The 21,206-nt window shown below is 44.8% G+C and overlaps 1 protein-coding gene across 1 annotated transcript in view; it reads left to right on the top strand.

Moving 5' to 3' along the window:
* Positions 1 to 21,206, top strand: part of LOC119970306 (fibrillin-2) — a 433,007-nt gene that overhangs the window by 128,845 nt on the left and 282,956 nt on the right. Inside the window, exon 7 of the mRNA XM_038804706.1 lies at positions 5,673 to 5,798. Coding sequence (XP_038660634.1) covers positions 5,673 to 5,798 — 126 coding nt within the window. The remainder of the gene's footprint in view (positions 1 to 5,672; positions 5,799 to 21,206) is intronic.

Here is a 21,206-nt window from a genome sequence, read left to right as displayed (position 1 = left end):
ATAAATCCCATCCGGCCCCGGGGACTTATCTATTTTCACCTTGTCCAGAATTGCCAACACTTCTTCCCTACGCACCTCAATGCCATCTATTCTAATAGCCTGGGTCTCAGCATTCTCCTCCACAATATTATCTTTTTCTTGAGTGAATACTGACGAAAAGTATTCATTTAGTATCTAGCTTATCTCCTCAGCCTCCACACACAACTTCCCACCACTGTCCTTGACTGGCCCTACTCTTACCCTAGTCATTCTTTTATTCCTGACATACCTATAGAAAGCTTTTGGGTTTTCCTTGATCCTACCTGCCAAAGACTTCTCATGTCCCCTCCTTGCTCGTCTCAGCTCTCTCTTTAGATCCTTCCTCGCTTCCTTGTAACTATCAAGCGCCCCAACTGAAACTTCACGCCTCATCTTCACATAGGCCTCCTTCTTCCTCTTGACAAGAGATTCCACTTCTTTGGTAAACCACGGTTCCCTCGCTTGACCCCTTTCTCCCTGCCTGACTGGTACGTACTTATCAAGAACACGCAATAGCTGTTCCTTGAACAAGCTCCACATATCCAGTGTGCCCAACCCTTGCAGCCTACTTCTCCAACCAACACATCCTAAGTCATGTCTAATGGCATCATAATTGCCCTTCCCCCAGCTATAACTCTTGCCCTGCGGGGATACTTATCCCTTTCCATCACTAACGTAAAGGTCACCGAATTGTGGTCACTGTTTCCAAAGTGCTCACCTACCTCCAGATCTAACACCTGGCCTGGTTCATTACCCAAAACCAAATCCAATGTGGCCTCGCCTCTTGTTGGCCTGTCAATATATTGTGTCAGGAAACCCTCCTGCACACATTGTACAAAGAATGACCCATCTAATGTACTCGAACTATATCTTTTCCAGTCAATATTTGGAAAGTTAAAGTCTCCCATAACAACTACCCTGTTACTTTCGCTCTTTTCCAGAATCATCTTCGCCATCCTTTCCTCTACATCCCTAGAACTATTAGGTGGCCTATAGAAAACTCCCAACAGGGTGACCTCTCCTTTCCTGTTTCTAACCTCAGCCCATACTACCTCAGAAGAAGAGTCCCCCATCTAGCATCCTTTCCGCCACCGTAATACTGTCCTTGACTAGCAGCGCCACACCCCCCCCTCTTTTGCCCCCTTCTCTGAGCTTACTAAAACACCTAAACCCCGGAACCAGCAACAACCATTCCTGTCCCTGCTCTATCCATGTCTCTGAAATGGCCACAACATCGAGGTCCCAGGTACCAACCCATGCTGCCAGTTCCCCTACCTTATTTCGTATACTCCTGGCATTGAAGTAGACACACTTCAAACCACCTACCTGAACACTGGCACCCTCCTGCGAAGTCAAATCTGTGCTCCTGACCTCTATACTCTCAATCTCCCGTTCCCCAAAACTACAATCCAGGTTCCCATGCCCCTGCTGAATTAGTTTAAACCCCCCCAAAGAGCACTAACAAATCTCCCCCCCAGGATATTGGTGCCCCTCAGGTTCAGATGTAGACCATCCTGTCTATAGAGGTCCCACCTTCCCCAGAAAGAGCCCCAGTTATCCAGAAATCTGAATCCCTCCCGCCTGCATCATCCCTGTAGCCACGTGTTTAATTGCTCTCTCTCCCTATTCCTCATCTCACTATCACGTGGCACGGGCAACAACCCAGAGATAACAACTCTGTTTGTTCTCGCTCTGAGCTTCCATCCTAGCTCCCTAAAGGCCTGCCTGACATCCTTGTCCCCTTTCCTACCTATGTCGTTAGTGCCAATGTGGACTACGACTTGGGGCTGCTCCCCCTCCCCCTTAAGGACCCGGAAAACACGATCCGAGACATCATGTACCCTTGCACCTGGGAGGCAACATACCAAACGTGAGTCTCTCTCGCTCCCACAAAGTCTCCTATCTGTGCCCCTGACTATTGAGTCCCCAATTACTAATGTTCTACTCCTTTCCCCCCTTCCCTTCTGAGCAACAGGGACAGACTCCGTGCCAGAGGCCCTACCCCATGGCTTACCCCTGGTAAGACACCCCCCACAAGTATCCAAAACGGTATACTTGTTACTCAGGGGAACGACCGCAGGGGGTCCCTGCACTGACTGCTTCTTCCCAGTCCCTCTTACAGTTACCCATCTATCTCCAGTCTTTGGTGTAACTACTTCCCTGAAGCTCCTATCTATGACCCCCTCTGCCTCCCGAATGATCCGAAGTTCATCCAGCTCAAGCTCCAGGTCCCTAACACGGCTTTTGAGGAGCTGGAGTTGGGTGCACTTCCCACAGATGAAATCAGCAGGGACACTGACGGCGTCCCTCACCTCAAACATTCTGCAGGAGGAGCATTGTACTGATTACTCAGTAATCTGATCATCAGTTTTTCCACTTCTCAACTGTAGCTGAATGGATTCTGTCTTTGCCCCTTCCAGGACATCCTTTCTTTCTAACACTACAATGTGTTCCTTATTCAATACCGCCACCCCACCTCTTTTCTCCTTCCCCATCTTTTCTGAACACCTTGCATCCTTGAATATTGACCCTCAGTCCTCTCCAATCTTAAGTCACACTACTGTTATTACCACCACATCATATTTAGACATGGCTGTTTTTCTGCTCGTAGCTTCCCAACCTTATTAGCCACACTTTGAGTTTAGATATTTGTATTGTAAATTTGTCTTTGTATTCATCTTAATCCTTTTTAGTCTGCTCCTATCTAATATGGTACCTACCTCCTTCTCTAACCCACCCTCTGTAATTTATGAGCCGGTAACTCTCCTTCTCCCTGATATTCCCGCTGCCGTCAAACTCAAAACCGCTGAGCTGAAGCTCAAGTTGATGGAGACACTTCTCATACATCTACACACGTGGTCCCACAAGAGCCTAAGGTGTCCTGAAGTTCTAACATGGCACAGGAATAACTGGTCTCTATTCCCTTAGAATCTAATTGGTTCCTTGTTTACACTACTAATTTTAATCATTGCCTCTGGAGCTGCTCTGCTCAAATATTCTGATGAATTCACTTGCTGTTATACAGACACGATTGGAATTTCTATTTCCCAATCCGTAGATTAAATGAATGTTCGCAGTTAGAGAAGGAAATAGAAAAATACTCCACCAACCAATCACTTGTAATTAACATCAGGGATAATCTGATTATGGCTTGTTTCAGCTCTGACCCAGCAGAAACGGCACGGTATGAAACTTTTTGAGCTGCTTGTGAGAACACATCCATCGAAGACATGGGCTGGATCATATCAAATCGTGCCGCTAATGAAGGATGTACATTTTCCCAGAGGTTTAGCTGTCACTGTTAATGTACACGTGTTGCTCCCTTTCGTCACTTCACCTCTCTTCTGTAGCCAAGGCTCAGACATCTGAGTTCATGTGTCAAATATTTACATGATGCCCACAAACCAAGAACTGCACATTTAGAAGTGAAAGCGAGTCTAGTGATTAACTTAGTGCTCTGCCCAACATGATGTCCTCCACATTTGGCCACTTCTTCATGCTTCCTCTTCCCTCCCCCAACCCCACCACATCTCCCCATTCCATGCTTATGTAAGGAGTACATTTGTAGTAAGACATCTCTACGCTTACACTTACAACAAAGACAACATTCTATTTGCCTTTCTAATTTCTTGCTGTATCTGCATGGTGATGATTTGTTATTTATGTATCAGGACACCCAATTGTTCGAGGTTCCTCCCTTCTGCCTCTGGATTTGCAACTTTCTTGGAATAAGTTTTCCGTCTTGTGAAGACAGATATAAAATACTCAATGGAACATATCTTTATTGAGAGTTATGAGATATCTCCTGACGTGTCTATCACTGCTTCTCTACTCTTGTTACCTTTTACCTATTTTCCCAGTCCACTATATCCAAATCTTACTTTATACCCATGCAAATGTCTTAATTTAAATTTAAGACTACTACAACTTTTACTATTCTTTGACATACTAATGTTTATGTAGCACATTTTGAGGGGCAGTGTCTTTCTTTTAGGAAGTAAGAACCTAACTGCAACAATGCTTTTGCAATGCAATTACATACTTTAAGCAAAATTAACTCATCACATTATAAAATGTTTGCAAAAGTAAAGGTGCGGTTTATCTATCATTATTATTTCGCATAGGAGTTATACATCCAGGATAACCCAGATGCCAAAATGTTACAGATCCAAAGTAATATTTTTCAAAAACGGAGAAGTAAGGCAGGCACTTCCTGCTGAATTCTTTTAACCTGGAGCTAGAAATTTGCAAGCAGTTACAACTGCCTTCGAATTGACCTCAGATTTTGCAAGTAGCTTCAATTGCCCAGACTTCTTATTTTGATCGTTTCTCATATGGATTACTTTAAAGGTACACATGGGAAAACGTCCCTTGTAGCAGGTAATCATCTCTATTGTGCTGCAGAGCACTTACGAACAATGCTGTGTCAGATCTCATTTTTCAGTTACAATCATGCTGCTTTAAAGGCCTGACATTGTTGTGTGACAGTTTGAACTTTACTTACTATGTGTTTTTTGTAACATTGCTCAAATCCCATGGTGGCACAGCTCTCTCCTTCTCGCCCTGCATACACCCCCATTCTTTGTAGCCGCAATGGAAACACTTTAAAACTCGTTTCCGTTTCCATAAACTGGTTTACAAGCTCTTACAACTTGCAGTGAGAGATTTTAATTTAGAACTGCCAGTGACTAGATATCCAAATAAATCCATCAGCGGTTTTACAGCATGACACCATTGAGTCAAACGTGAAACCTATTCCATCTATTAGTATGCTTTTGCAGGGTTAATTAGAATTATTTAGTATATCTCATATTTCAGTTCATTTCCAATTTTGCACATTTTTGTCCCTGTATCTGCAGACAGAGCCAGCCAGTGTCTTGCGGTGAAAGAAATTAATATTGATGCTGGACCAATACTTGATCAGGTAGAAAATTCAGAAAGGTGGTGTCTATCAGAATAACCTGAGAGGGCAACTGTGGAGGTTATTGGAGCAGAGGCAGAGCCAGCATTACTGATACTGAGCTGGGTTAAAATGCCACTCATCCCAGATTTACCGTTGCTCAAGCAAGTTACCTGGAGTCTGTGGTAGAGTGGAATTGAGCATCACTTTGGTGCATCTGTGGAAACTGGCCCCATGGTGCAAGCAAACGGCAGCGTGATAAGTAGGAAACTAAAATCATCGATAATCGTGTAGGCTTTGGAGGGAACACTGATTTCTAGATTCCTCTGAATAGCTCTGCATGCAGAGAAGCACAAAGAATATCAGAGGAAGCCAGGACTGTTAGGGTTAGATAGAATTTGGCTGATGGAAGCCATTAGAAATGGTGCAGAATTTCCACAAAAGCAGATTTTCTCATAAATGAAAGTAGAATATGTTTGGTATGAATCATTTTATATATTAATTTAAAAGTTCTATTAATTTTAGGCTTGAACTGCATCTAGAAGCTATCTAGATGAAAACTTATTATGAACGCTGCAGTTTTGACCCAACAAGCTTGATAATCTCACAGTACACTTTTTTTCTTTCTCTCTCTTCAGACCCAGCAGCAGCTGCTGTGCTTACTGCAGCAGTGTTTTCTGAAGACATATGTTGCTAATGTGTGCAGTCTGACTTGATTTGCAGTGTACTTAACTGGACTGCTGTCTTATTCCAGATGTTGATGAATGCCAGGCAATCCCAGGCATGTGCCAAGGTGGAAACTGCATCAACACTGTTGGTTCCTACGAATGCAAATGCCCTGCTGGCCACAAACAGAGTGAAACATCCCAGAAGTGTGAAGGTAAGCTGATGATCTCAGGGATTTTATATAGCCTGTTTATGACTGCAGTTCAGCAGGTAGCATCAATTTAAGGTGATTTATAACGACAGACTGCTGAGCTTTCCTCCAGTGAGTAAAGTTAACGAGCTCAGAACTGGAAAATTAACATTATTTTCCTTTTGTTCTTTATTCCATTTTTTGTGGAGTAATAGATGGTCAGGGTTTAATTGCAGATACAGGCCTGTAAACTTCCATTGTTTCTGATCAAGTAGAGTTGCCACAACCATGAGAATAAATTTAATGCCAAAGGCAATGAAGGGGTCCATACATGCATCTGTTGGTTATCCAGGTTCTTTCATTGTTTGTCACAGACGTTGCTTTGCTCCATTCTTTAAGAAAGTTGGGTTTAAGTCAGTTTTCTGCATACCTAAGGTTTTAATTTCGAATATAAAAAATATGGTTCTGCCATTCGTGTAACAGCACAGTGTACGTTTGACTGGAGGAAAATAACTGCCAACATCTGATGTGAAAATGTGCAGATTATATAAATATCTCTGAGAAATACCATGCATGAAAGAATAGAAGTATTGTTACAGAGCGGTCCAGATGATATAGACTCACTGTAAAACCCATGCATTTTACATGTATTCACATGAGCAGTGTTGAAAAAAAGAGATTTGCTGTTGAAACTTTTCATCTTGCACTCATCAGAATTGAGTGTCAAAATTCAAAGGGAGCATCAATTTATACTGCAAAAAGAGTGCTGAATGGTTGGCAAGTTAACTCTGATTGGTCAAGGCTTTGTCATGGGGAATGGAGTGCACCAAGAATTACACTAACAATCAGATTATCACAATGTGGCTCACTAATACTTGCTGGAAGCTACGTAAATTCATATGCAGGGGCCTGTCGTCTGCAAGCAGAAAGAGCGCCGGTGATTTTGAGCCTGCATCATTCGTCAGCGAGAAAAGCGATGCTGGCAGAAAAGTCGTCCAGAATTGGAAAACGTGGATCTTGCCAGCGCGATTGCGTTTTCCCATTTTCCAGGCCGCCTACCAGTGGCCTAACAAGAAAAACGCCACGGAAGACTGGGAACATACTTTTAATACATTACAGCATCATTAGCAAACTCTTCCTCCAGAATTTTCCCCTGAATGAATATTTGCCTGCCGTCGGCATGCTGTCACACCAGCCTGATTTACAAGAGCTGTATGAAAACGAGAACCTGGCAAGCTCACCTCTGAAGGTGATATCGGAGGGAAGCACTCAACGTCGCCATTACCATCCAGGGTACTGGTTGCAGAGGGGGCAGCGGAGAGGATGTTTGGGACCCAAATATGTTCGACTCTGGGGAGGGGGGGGGGTGTTCAGTGTCGGCATCTCGGGGTGTGGGGTTGCTTGCAGGCCTTGGCAGCCTTCATACCTGTGAGCCTCTAGGTTTAAAGGGGTCTTGCGGCTGGTATGAAGGCAGTGCTACCAGTGTCCTCCTGCTGGACTTCTGCCCATATAACCATCTGAGGGATTGCCCTTCTAGAGTTGCAGCTGTAAAGTGGGTGGGAGCAGGTGAATCCATTGGTTCAGCACTGGGGTGACTGTGATTCTTTTTTTTTAAATTTAGAGTACCCAATTCATTTTTTCCAGTTAAGGGGCAATTTAGCGTGGCCAATCCACTTGCCCTGCACATCTTTGGGTTGTGGGGGCGAAACCCACGCAAACACGGGGAGAATGTGCAACTCTGCACGGACAGCGACCTAGAGCCGGGAGTGAACCTGCGACCAGGTCGCCGTGAGGCAGCACTGCTAACCACTAGGCCACCGTGCTACCTTGACTGTGAAATTCTTGGGTGGGTCCCATGAAGGCCAGGCTGTATGGATAGAGTAGAGGACTCTGACAAGGGGTGTTTACCAGTCTCTGGAGGCATAAAGACCTGCATACATGGGGAAGGACGACTTCAGTGAGAGTGAATCCCCACACTCAGGCAGCACTGCAAAACCAGAGGGCACAAGCTGTACAGAAGTTTAAGGCCATTGGTTGTGGAGGCCAGGCTATCGGGGATATCTGGGTAGCTGGATGTTCAAGTTAGAAGGTTTGTTTAATCCACAGTCCATAAGAGCTGGGGGAATGAGGGTGCCCTCTAAGGATGAAGTTGACGTGCTAATTGTAGTCTTCATATGCATCAGGTGTGCCTCGTCTGCTGGAAGCGGAAACCTGTTGCCTAATCAGCTCCCGGACTCTTCTTTGATGAGTCAATTTTGCCAATTTAATCAGCATTGCAATGCATGAGTGTTCCATTGATTGACACCCAATTGTTACCCCATTGGAAGCCTAAACCATTAAATTCCAAGGAGCGTACTAAGATCTGCATAACAGAGGTGCCCCTGATGTCGCCTCCAATGCAAGGCCTTATGGTGAAGTTGCTCATCAGTGATCCCATTCCAGGGATGATGGGACATCATCTTGTTCCCCCGTGTGGTTAGAACACAGGTCCATTGAATGCACTCAAATGACCTAACCCCTCACCCTTGGGGGCGTCACATGGCCTGCTGAGGCTCTGAGTTGAAGGACTTCAGTCAGGTGGAGTTGTGAGGGAGAACTGTGGGGAAGTGGCTATTCTGTTACAGCGGAAGGAGTGAGACTTGGTGAAAAAGCACTCAAATAAGGGGATGTGCACAGGTGGATGTCCAGGTGGAGTTTGCATCTCTCATTTTGATGTTCTGGTATCAGACTAGACCTCAATTTATATTAGGAAACCGGATCAGACCTCAACAACTTATCAATTTGTAAAATTGTGAGGAAAGGATACCTTCGCCCCATGAGTGATTTTACTGACTAACAGAGATCTTTTATGTTAAAACAAACTTTATTATTAACACAGTATTAACATCACAGAAAAAAGCTCTACAATTAACAGTTTAAAAAAATAAACAAAAAATCAAGGAAACACTTTATTTACCTCATATCTTCGCTATTTCTAATTAAGCAAATCCTATGACCGATCAAAAGCCACTTATAAATAAAGCCAGCAAACACAGGGATACTTGTACTATTGTGTAAAGATTTCCTTTCAGAAAAGTACAGTGAGACCCTTTCAGGAACAGCCTGCAAATCCTGCTGTCCCTATACTAAAAACTCCTTCAGCCAAAACAGCTTGCTATAGACCTGGGGCTGGATTCTCCGTTTCAACTGGCATTTAGAGGGCGTTTTATGATGCTAAAGGCAGTGCTGAACCCTCAACGATTCCGGGACAGATGAGGAGCTTGCAGCTCCCGTGCCAAAAACGACCACCCAGTTCACCGAGCTCACGCGGAAGCTCCCCACCCGGCCAGTGGCACGGATCCCGGCCAAGTGTGGCGGCGCTGGACACAGTCCGCAGCTGCCACGCCAGTTCCTGACCGTCCTGACCACACGGAACTCGGCCCATCCACCTACCCTGCACATCTTTGGGTTGTGGGGGTGTGGCCCACGCAGACATGGAGAGAATGTGCAAACTCCACACGGACAGTGACCCGGGCCGTGATCGAACCCGGGTCTTCTGCACCGTAAGGCAGCAGTGCCCCCCACTGGCCCGCCACTGACGTAGAACTATCATACCTCCAGATGTCAGACATCCAGTCTCAGGGACGGTGAACCACCTGTGCCACCCATTGCCTGTGGCCGTGAAAGTTCCTGCTGATCTGAACTGCTATCCCAGTGGCTGGTTTCAAGGCTGCACAGGTGATTTGTGTGGCGGATCCCAGTCAGCAGTGCACAAGTGCAGGAAGATCACCGATGTGCTGTTTGTAAGGGTCCACATGTACATTAACGGTGCCACGACCACGTAATCCAGGACTCCAGGACCATGGATTTCACCACATAGCAATCTTGGCCCAGGTACAGGGTGTCATCGACTGCATCCACGTGACTCTGTGCTCCCTATGGCAGCATGGGGTGCCATTTTTGAACCCCAAGGGATTCCACTCCCTCAATGTCCAGATTGTCTGTGACTACTGTTATGGGCCAGGGTTCAGAAAACTCCAAAACATATCATGGAGTTCACCTGACCTACAACTGTTTATTTACTTTGAGCACAAGGGCCTGCCTTTCAGATGTTATTCAACAGAGGCCGTAAGCACTTTTAATCTAAAACAAAGTTTATTCTACGAATTTAGTTAACATTTTTCGAAACACACGCAGTAAGCATTTTTATCAACTACCAACGTAAATACCCCACACAGCTACAGTACACTATGTGTTACCCTTAATAAATTTCCCTCTTATCCTCTTCTAAGTTAATAACAAGATTCCATAAACCAGGAAACCCTTTTCAAAGGTGTGACCCAGAATATAGCACTCAAGACCTGGTTTGGATACTCTCCTGATCTTTCCAAAACAGTAGGTTTAAATTTCTTCCAGAAAATAGTTATTTCTTTTCAAGTTATCAAGTAACCTGGAAACAGCTTTTAAACTGAAGGTAGAGAGTCTGAATACAGCAGCCAAATGTGAAAACGAAAACAAAATACTCAAGAGCCATCAAAACAAGCCCCAAACCAAAATAAAAGTAAAACTCAGAGCCACAGCCCAGCTCCACCCACACAATGACATAACTGAAGCCATGTGATAAGACAAAATATTTCTTAAAGGGACACTCACATGACACTACGCAATGGGCATCATGCAGGTGTGTGCCTGTTTCGCAAATGGTGTCCATGATAGTTCCATCTTGCCGTGCTCCCAGATCCCAGCAATTTTTGAAGGAGAACGGCGACTGGAGGGATGGCACCTTGGGGACAAAGGTTACCTCTCATGAAGTGGCTGATGACGCCAGTGCAGAGGCTACAATCACCCGGTGAGGCTTGCTATAATGAGACCCATGCGTCAACACATGTGCTGGTGAAGCAGGCGATTGGATGTGGTTCCGGTGCCTGGAGAGATCGGAGGGAGCCCTCCAATATAACCCACAGAGGGTATCCCTTGTAGTCTGCTACCCTCTGCACAACCTGACACTGCAGCAGGGGAGCAGCTGGACCAGGAGGAGATGGAGGAGTGCCTCATCTCTTTGGATGAGGAGGAGGATGGCAAGGGCCACATGCAGACGAGGAGGAGGAAAGAACTTGGGTGATGGTCAGGGCCTGCATGGGGCGCAGAGCTAGGGTTGCTCTCATAGCCTATCGATTTGGGAACGGCCAGGACTAGGGACCCCACCATGGGGTCTGACATCCACTCATTATTGAGGTGCCTGTGGGAGGTCATCATGCGGTGGCTACGTTCATGCTCAGGGTGCTAAAGCCATTGGCTGAATGCTGCAGAAGAATGATGATGATGTGCAGTGAGAAATGCTTCTTTTATCCTCAGTGTGACAGAGAGCAAATACCACCTATCAATGAACGGGCTTATCGTGAAGCCCAGAAACGCTGGATGATAAATCTCAGCCATTCCTGTCTCCTCTGAGGTCAGGGGTCCTGGTGTTTGTCTCCACCTACGCACAAGATAGTCAGGATCTCAACATGTTTTCTGTCCTTGGCATTATCATCACTAAAGAATACTGTCAGACATAAGAGGCCTGAATGTTGATGTTGCAGGGGAGTTTAACCATGCCAGCAACGGTGTGGCTTTACTGCATTGCCAGTGTAGGAGGTGGGAGAGACATATTGCTACCATTCTCACACTCCACCGGATGAATTCTAGAGAGAATCACAGAATCCCGACAGTGGAGAAGGAGGCCATTTGGCCCATTGAGCCAGCTATCTGAAAGATCACCTTACCTCGGCCCAATCCCTTATCCTATCCCCATAACCCCACTTCGGGGCAATCTAGCAGAGCCAATCAACCTACACATTTTTAGAATGTGGGAGGGAACCGGAGCACCCGGAGGAAACACAAGGGAAGATTGTGCAAACTTCACACAGACAGTCGCCTGAGGTTGTAATTGAACCAGGGTCTCTGGTGCTGTGAGGCAGCAGTGCTAACCACTGTGCTGAAACGCCGAGTGCACGGGGGTTTGCGGAGCACGGTGCTATGACATAACATCATGGACGACGTGTATGTGTGAACAAACTAATTATTAACACAAGTGCGATATTACAGTGGTGACTTGTCTCTATTCATGCCTAGATTAGCAGGGCCCAATAGATGCCTATAGTTTCTTACTCTTCTTGACATTACTGCTATTCCTAAGTGTTGCAGTACTGCCCACCTCAGTATGCGGGGCTGGAGATGTGGTGCTCACAGGGTGGGGGGTGTCAGATCATGGATCATAGATTTGACAGTGCAGAAGGAGGCCATTCAGCCCATCGAGTCTGCACCAGTCCTTGGAAAGAGCATCCGACTTAAACCCACACCTCCACCCCATCCCTAAAACCCAGTAACCCCACCTAACCTTTCGGACATGAGGAGTAATTTATCATGGCCTATCCACCTAAACCTGCACCTCTTTGGACTGTGGGAGGAAACCGGAGCACCTGGAGGAAACTCACGCAGACTCGGGAGAAAGTGCAAACTCCACACAGTCACCCGAGGCCGGAATTGAACCTGGGACCCTGGAGCTGTGAGGCAGCAGTGCTAACCACTGTGCCACCGTGCTGGCCAGATTGGCTGGACACCCCCAGGGTCTCCTTGGTGGAGGGCCCTGGGCTGCACTCTTGTTGATCCACCTCCTTTGTGTGCCTAGGGGCTCCTGGGGTCCTCTGTGGGGGGAGGGGGGGGGGGGTGGCTGGAGCCCCGCTGTCCTCTGGAGCTGACATTCGTAGATTCCCACTCGTGCCTGCACTGTGCAGTTGAAACCCTGCACCATGATGCTCATGCTTTCACCAATGGAGATCATGAGCTGAACCATGGAACGGACATCCTCCGCCATGGAGTGCATGTCCTTTGCCAAGGTTGCCACTGCGGACGCCAGCCTTGCATTGTGCTTTATTTGAATAAAACATTGGCATGATTCCCTCGTGCATTCTCCTTGTCAAATGCCTCGACCAACCTAATTAGCTTAGTTAATTTGTCTCAACAGATTCCAAACAGCTTGTGAAAGTGCTTCAAATTCTGTTCAGCAGTGCTCTCTGTTGAATTTACTTTGTCCTGGTCATTTTTTTGCAAACATTTCTCATCCTGTCTCGTTCCAGCAGCATCTGTTTTAAATCATTTCAGAATTATATAGATCCATATAGATTCTGTGCGTGTTGGGAAAAGGAAATACGCTTTCATGAAAGGATACCTAGTTAGTATGACAGTCACAACTTATTTTCTACTTATTGAGATGGTTAAGTTCATAACCACAGTAAAATATATGTTGTCTCATTGTACTTTTTATTTTTTCATTTACTGTTTTTTAAAGCTGATTAATATTCTGCTGCCTTCCGAAATCTTTGAGGAAACAAAATAACATCAGTAATTCCAAATAAAGTGAAGTGAGTTCTTTGAGCCCCAGACAGGTTGCGAAGTTATCTAGACATTTGAGTAGTTGAACATTGTCATGACCCCCTGGGCTAGTGCACGGTCAAATCCAGCCTCGGAGTCACAACACAAGTGAAATCAGATGTTATTTTAAAACACCTGAGGACCTTGGCTGAGCTCCAAAAAACTGAGTTTTTTTGCTCACCAGGTTTGTAAATTGAACACAAATGATCTTTTATTATTTAACAGTAATATAATGAAACTAACAAAAATGTAACTGACTACCTAATACCCCTTTCTCAATGCCCCCCCCCTTCCAACTTGCCTCTCTCTCTCTCTGTGTATCTATGTATATATATGCACACACATGCACAGACAACATAGAGGGAAAGGGTGTTGCAGAGGGAAGACAGTAATGATAGAATAAAAGGATAAAGGATTTGATGTGCTAGGATGGCTTCCAGTTAATTTCTTTCAGGGGTTCAAGCCTTCAGTTCAATACTTCTTTTTTCTAGCCTTGAGATGGTTTTCTCTGGCAAGGCTGCCCATTTTCTCTGTAGGTTCAGGATAATTTCAAATATATAGTAAATATGTGCCAGCCACTCACAGGCTTTAGAACAATAAAGCAGTTCTTCACTTTTGCAGCAATTGAACGGATGTCCTCCAAAGCTGGTTCTTCAGATTCACATGCCACCTACGAATTTCTTTGCTCCTCTCCAAAATATAAAACCTGGAGCACACTGTCCAGACAAGCAGGCTGCTTCAGCTTGAATCCACTGCTTGAAGGCACATTCTGATTATGGGTCCATGGACCAAAAAAACGATAAAATAAAAGAAATAGGAACAAAGGGGAATAACTTTTTAAAAATAAATTTAGAGTACCCGAATCTCGGCACCGGCAAAGGTGAGTTAGCAGTGAGGGAGGATGTGGACTAGGGCTGGGTCATGAGGGAGTGAACTGGAAAGAACATGATGCTCTGGCTGTGGTGTGGAGAATGTGGGCCCACCTCAGGGTGTTGGCTGGCAGAGTCCTCACAGAGCTTTAAGTTCACCGACAACATTTTAATTATCCCCACTCAGAATGAACGCAGACAGCGTCCTTTACAACATATATAGATGGCAGAGCCTGCAAGTTCAGCCATGTACAAAGTGGCGAGTACTACACTGGACACTAACACGAACATTCAAGAATGAGTGAACTGAAAAAAACACAACACTGTTTCTTCCAGAATAAAGGAAATGTCTCTCATCCCCTGTAACCTGGTTTATCTCAATGGGTTAGATAGCTGGTTTGTAATGCAGAACAAGGCCAGCAGCGAGGGTTCAATTCGCATACCAGCTTACCCGAAGAGGCGGTGGAATGTGGCGACTGGGGGCTTTTCACAGTAACTTCATACTTGTGACAATAAAAGATTATTATTATTATAAACATCAGCGCTTGCCAACCATGAGGAATGCCAATACATTTAACTCCCTGACTAAGCTAACCCGAACAAATGACGATGATGCACATATGAATAAAGTGAAATTAAAGCAATGTGAAATATGGGAAGTTCAATTTTGCAAAGCACTTGGTGCTCTCAAACTTTCTGTTGATAGCAACAGAGTTGGGCAGAGAAATTGTGACTGTGATGCAGAATTTCCCTGTCTAACGAGGAGGTTCTTTTATAGCTCACCCATATCTGCTCCATTATCAACTGACAGCAGGTTTCGCCAATGAAAAGTTTCCCGTGTGACTGAATCATATGTGGTTTTGCTCGAATGCTGCCAGCACTTTGAATTTGAATTGCAATCCCATGGGAAAGGTGGGGAAAAGAGAGAGAATGTAAGTGGTGCACAGTCCCAGCTACGACATCAGGACTGATGACAGGCTGTTGACAAAGTCCTGGCCATTGAGTAGAAATTACAGCTGCTGTTCTCATGAACATGTAACTTACAACAAACCCCTCACTTTGATATCTCAACTGTGGTGTTAGCCCATTCAGATTTCATTCAATAAATTCTGTGGCAAATAGTTAACCTTTATTTCTCGCTAATAACATTTATGATTTCTAGCCTGGTTTTATTGGCTTAAGGTCAGGAATCGTTAATTGGTGATAATTTTTGAAGTTACTCTTGGAGACTGGAATGTAAATTCCATTCTTAAGGCCAGACATGAATGATCTGAGGCATTACTTTAATGAAATATGAGAATCTGTTCATAAATCATGAACAATGTCATCGTTAACTGAGAGGACACCACATTCTTTCACCAGCAGAGAAATATTAATTCATGTTACCCCTTCGTATTGCAAAGGATCACCTGACACTATTTCAAGGAAGAGCAGAGGAGATTCCCCTGATAAATATTTATTTCTCAATCAACGTGACAAAAAGAGAATCTCCATTATAATGTTGCTGATGGTATTGAATTGAAAGAAAAAGCATACAATGCTGCAAAGGTTACTGGTCGACCAGAAGATTGGAAACATTTTAGAAACCCACAGAGGATGACTTAAAAAGAAGAGCGAGAAATTACAGTGTGAGGGAAAACTAGCAAGCAATGTTAAGAAATGACAGGAAAAGCTTCTACAAGTATATAAAATGGGAAAGAGTAGCCAAAGTCAGCATTAGTCCTTCAGAGGAAGAGACTGGGGAATTAATAGTGGGAAACAAGGAAGAGAATTTGAACATCTTCAAAGTAGAAGACACCAAAAACCTCCAAAGAATTGTAGAAAATCAAGAGGCAAAAAAGAGGGAGGAATTTAAAAGAATCATTATCAATGAAGAAAATGTACTGGGCAAACTAATGGGACTAAAGGCTGACAAGTCCCCAGGATCTGATGGCCTGAATCCTAAGGTCTTAAAAGAAGTGTTACAGAGGATACATCGGTGGTTCTGGACAAGTCCCAATGGATTGGAACACTGCAAAGGTAATGCCTCTATGCAAAAAAGGTGGAAGGCAGACAGCAGGAAACTTTGGGCCAACATCAGGAATTGGGAAAATGCTGGAATCCATTATTAAAGGGATATCAGCAAGTTGCTTAGAAATCGTTGGCCCTTAACCTCCTCAGAGTGGAATGTGGTCAGGTTGGGTCAGCCGCGAGCGCAATATCCAGCCAGGTCGGGTGGGGCAATGTCCAGCTAGGTTGAGTTGGGGTTGGGGGTGTCCAGTCGTGCAGATGGGGAGTGTACGGGGGTGGTAAATATTGTGGGGGGGGGGGGGGGGGGGGGGGAGATGCTTAGTTGCGGGGTGGGTGGGGTCAGTCCCCTGTGTGGTGAGAAGTGTGGGGGCTGTCCGATGTGGGGGCTTGTCTGGGTGTTTAAATTAGTTATGGTGAAGATAAAAGTGTTTTTTACATCTTACACTTTCAGAGTAGCTATTAGTGTAACGCTGGCAAAACCTTCCAAAGTAAGCAATTTGATCACTTTGATGGTTCCCTGCGCTGTGCAATTGTCCAGGGGAACTTAGGACTTCTGGACAATTGCTGCATAAACCCTTACCTGGGAATTGCCGAAAAAGGTTCTACGGGCAATCTTTGGCATAAAACCCTGGGGAGTTAGGGAGCTATGAGCCATAAAGCCATCCGGCAGCCTCAATGTGATTTGTGAAATGGAAATTGTGTTTGACAAATGTATTTGAGCTTGTTGAGGATGCAACAAGTAGGGTGGATAAAGGGGAGTGTTACTATACAAGATAAGAGTTCAAGGTATTGTTGGTTTATATATTAGAATGGAAAGAGGATTGGCAAAAGGAGGAATCAGAGGGTGCAATCCGCCGGCCATGCTGCACCGGAAAAGCAGCTCGCCGTGGCACAGCATTGCCGGTGAAAGCTGGGAGACCCCGCCCCCGGGATCTACCCAGATCGCAACACCATGCGAGATTCAATGCAATCTCGCGAGACGTTGCAAGGGTCTGCCCACAAGGGCAGGATCACTTTTTAGCAAATCTGCATAATAGAGCGAGGCATAAAGCCTCAGTCTAATTTGCAGATTCCCAAGGTACGGAGGCTTTGGGAGCACCCTGAGAAAACCCACATAGACACAGGGAGAAAGTACAAACTCCACACAGGCAGTCAGTCACCCAAGGCCAGAATTGAACCAGGATGCCTGGATCTGTGAGCCAGCAGTACTAATCACTGCCACTGTGCCACCCAGGCAATGTTATTTGGTAGTTTTGTTTAAAAATCCATAAGTTATACTTTTAAAAAATAATTGAAGCACGTTCTCAGGTTTGATCACGAGACTTCCCTTCAGCATTCATCTAGCTTGGGGTGAGCAAAAGGGTTTTGGAGGAAGTTGTGGGCAGTTGCTGTTTCAAACCATTCACACCACATAACTTTTTCCAAAATACTATACGATCACATAAGCCTGAAATCATATTTAAAGATAGCTTGAGAAACATTGATGGACACGAGTTAATTTTAGTTTATTTGTTTTTATGCATAAAATTAGTTTGAAGCTGAGTAAGTTTGTTCAGTAAACTGATCCTGGATTAAGTATCCTTTCTTGCACAGTTGAGATGTCAAACCTTGTTTTTCTAGCTGGAGTCAAACATATATCTCCCTAAAAATCAGTGACCTATGTGCTTGTTGTGATGATGGCGCCTAAAGAACCTACTCAGTTGACAAGGGATATCCCACGTGAACCCTTAATGCAGTGTCCTGAACCTTAATTTCCATTCTCAGCCAAGGTAAAGTGAGTACCAGCACTCTCCAAACAAGGGTCATTTACAGAATAAACATGTCCCATTGTCAAAGGTTGTCCCGTATTTGTTATCCTATATTAATCAAGTAACACCCTTGCCTTAGGAGACAAATAAGTCATCCTTTCTTCAGCAGTTGTAATCACACATACATTGGGATCATAAATTGGAGTCCGTGGGAAAATTACCACTGACCACACATTAAATGTTCAAAATGGTTTTTGGTCAATGAAGGTGAACTAAATACGTAAAATCTTTATCTGATGGCAGGTGCAGTTTTAGTTAGAACTTAATGGATAAATATTGAATAGCTTTGCTGTCTGCGTGTCACAGAAAATTAGACTGTTCAATTCTCTGCTAACCAGGGCATTCCGAAGAACTTGACAGCCAGTTCAGTACTTTATCCACTGTGTGATACCTCCCAAAGCAAGAAGGTGCCAGAGCGTGGCAACTCTCTGCGATCTCTCTCACACAGATCCTCTTCCTACATCTCCTACAACCGTACTAATCAATGTATTTACATTGTGTATTTTATGTTTGCCCTAGTATTTTTTTTTGATTTACGGAATGATCTGTCTGAACTGTTCGCAGAACAATACTTTTCACTGTACCTCGGTACACGTGACAACAAACAAACCCAATCCAATGTAACAGACAATTTATGTACAAGATACCATAAGTTGCAGAAATAATTGATCAGATGATCTGCTCACACCTTGTTGGTTGAGAGCTAAATGTTGTCCAGTATATTCTATTCTGGAAAGCCAGGTTGTGAAGGATAGAAGCTCGGTCAAACTGGACTAATTTTTATAAGCCTGTTTTCAGAGATATACATTACAAATATGCACCTCCTAACGCAAACCCTAGCATTTCAATCTGTTTCTATTTATAGGAGCACAAGTGAATCCCCAGCAAATGCCCACAACTTGCATACAATTAAATACAATTCACACAGGACACGAAAAAGAACTCCTCTGCTTTTCTTTAATCAGTGACATTGGATTTTTATATCTATCTGAAAGTAGAGCAGGAAGTCTTCAGTTTGATGTCTCATTTGAAACATTGCTGGTGGGATTCTCCGTCCCGCCGCACTCATTTTCTGGTGTGGTGCGCCCCTGCCGGCAGCGGGAACCTCCGTCCTACCGGCGGGCCAATAGGGTTTCCTATTGTGGGCACCACAACATCGTTTGGAAATCCGCGGGCATGGGTGCGCTGCCAGCGAAACAGAGGATCACACCGCCAAGAATCCAACCCTGCATCTTTGACAGCAACACTTCTCTTGAAATGACTACATTCTGTGCTCAAAACTCTGGTGTGCTGTTAAAACCCACAACTCTGCCTGAGAGGTGAGAGTACTGCCACCGATTATATGTCTGATTTTTTTTCTCAGACTGCCCCTGGGTCTACCACAGATCCTACAGGACACCGAGGATTCCAGCTACAAGGCACATCACTAGGTTTCTTAAGATGCCTTTCTGTTTGGGTGCTCCCCAACACAAAGGAAATTGAGGTAGGAGGCTGGGGATAGAACATACAGTGCAGAACGAGGCCATTCGGCCCATTGAGTCTGCACCGACCCATTTAAGCCCTCACTTCCACCCTATCCCCGTAACCCAATTTTGCTCTATTAATAATGTTGGTGAACCACAAGCCTTCCTTTATATCGAGCAAATGACCACACAACCAGTTAGTTAGCCCAAAAGATGGTATATTTACATACACAAGAGTTACCTCGACATGCAAACACAATATCTACTACGAGTTAAACTACTCCTATCAGCTACGATAACCTACACTTAACTTCAGGCGACTAGCACTGTGCAAATGGATATAGCCTTTATCTGGATTTCACTTGGCTGGTTCGAAGAAAGTGTCTCTGTCTCTGCTGGGCTCATCCGTCAGGTAGCGATCGTTGGTCTTGAACTTGGCAGGCTGTTCCTGCTGCAATTAGGTTGGCACAGACCTGATCCAAAAGAGATAGAACACATGGCTGCATCCTGTTTTGTCCCTCTGGGATTTTGCGCTCTTTGGGGCGGTCCTTAACCTTGGACCCAATAGTTCGACAGGGCTCTGGTCACTCTCTTTGATTTCGGCCAATAAAGGGGCGGGTGCCTTGCTAGCTGGGTGGGTCCACAGCGGTCATTAACCTTGGCAGTTGTGCTTTCTGAGTAAAGGGAGTGGCGTTGATCAGTCTGTGGCTGTACCGGTTGCTTGATTGGAGTTCTGCTGTCCTGGGAAAATGGAATTGAAATGCAAACGAGTGGGGGTTTCGATCTGGCCTGGTCATCTGTGTTTCAGATACACATAGGGTGTGTATCTGTCTGAGTCCTGGGTTGGCCAAAATTCCCATGGTCCTTTGCAGGTGGCCATCTTAGATGGCTGCACCAATAACTCCTAAACTTTTTGGACACTAAGGGCAATTTAGCATGGCCAATCCACCTAACCTGCACGTCTTTGGACTGTGGGAGGAAACTAGAGCACCCGGAGGAAACCCACGCAGACACAGGAGAAAGTGCAGACTCCGCACAGACAGTGACCCAGCGGGGAATCAAACTTGGGACCCTGGTGCTGTGAAGCCACAGTGCTAACCACTTGTGCTGTCGTGCTACTGATGCCTCTCTCCAACCTTACTTCAATGTCTAGTCCATGATAGCAGACCCAGTTGTATTTTTGCATTAGGGGAAGTGCCAGAACCTCTGGGGCAGCATTGCAGGCAGACATACTTTCCGCTCCCACGCAAGTCAATGGGCTTTTGAATGGCTCACCACCTTTTCCACTTATTCCAAGACAGAACCATAAAATTCAGCCCGATATGTTGAGACCTTGCTCCTATTTACTCTTTGCTACACCTTCTAACTGAGTATGCTCCAGTATGAGCAGCGAAGAAGTAAGTCTGCCCCAAGATGTCATCAGACGAAAGCCTGTTCCCAAATATTAGCTTGGCTTTCGTCTTTTCAAGCATTCTGGTCCTGGCCTGCTATTTTGTGCACATCAACGTTATTAGGTGGAAAATTTCAGGTTGACTAGTGCTCAAGTATAAAAACCCTGAATTCAAGAATTCATATTCCTTTATTCCTTATAGCTCTATGATTTGAAAAACAGAGAATCCACTTAATTTTATTTCATTGTAGAAATGTAAGCATAGAAATACATTTGCAATTGCAGAAGTAAAAATAATTGTAATTGTTCTGTGTACAAGCTGGGCATGAGGGAAATTCGGAACTTTTCCAATGCTATCTCGTTATGTAGGTTCCATTCAAATATCAGATTTAGGAAAAGAATATTGTCCGGAATTGTGCAGCACAGTAGTTCAACTGCCTTCCAACTTAACTGACCTGGGTTGGAATTGGAATGAAACTCTTACATCTAATTAAATGAAA

The sequence above is a fragment of the Scyliorhinus canicula genome, chromosome 8 (assembly GCF_902713615.1).
Source record: "Scyliorhinus canicula chromosome 8, sScyCan1.1, whole genome shotgun sequence".
NCBI classification, from domain to species: Eukaryota; Metazoa; Chordata; class Chondrichthyes; order Carcharhiniformes; family Scyliorhinidae; genus Scyliorhinus; species Scyliorhinus canicula.
This window is presented reverse-complemented; position numbering and strand designations above follow the sequence as displayed.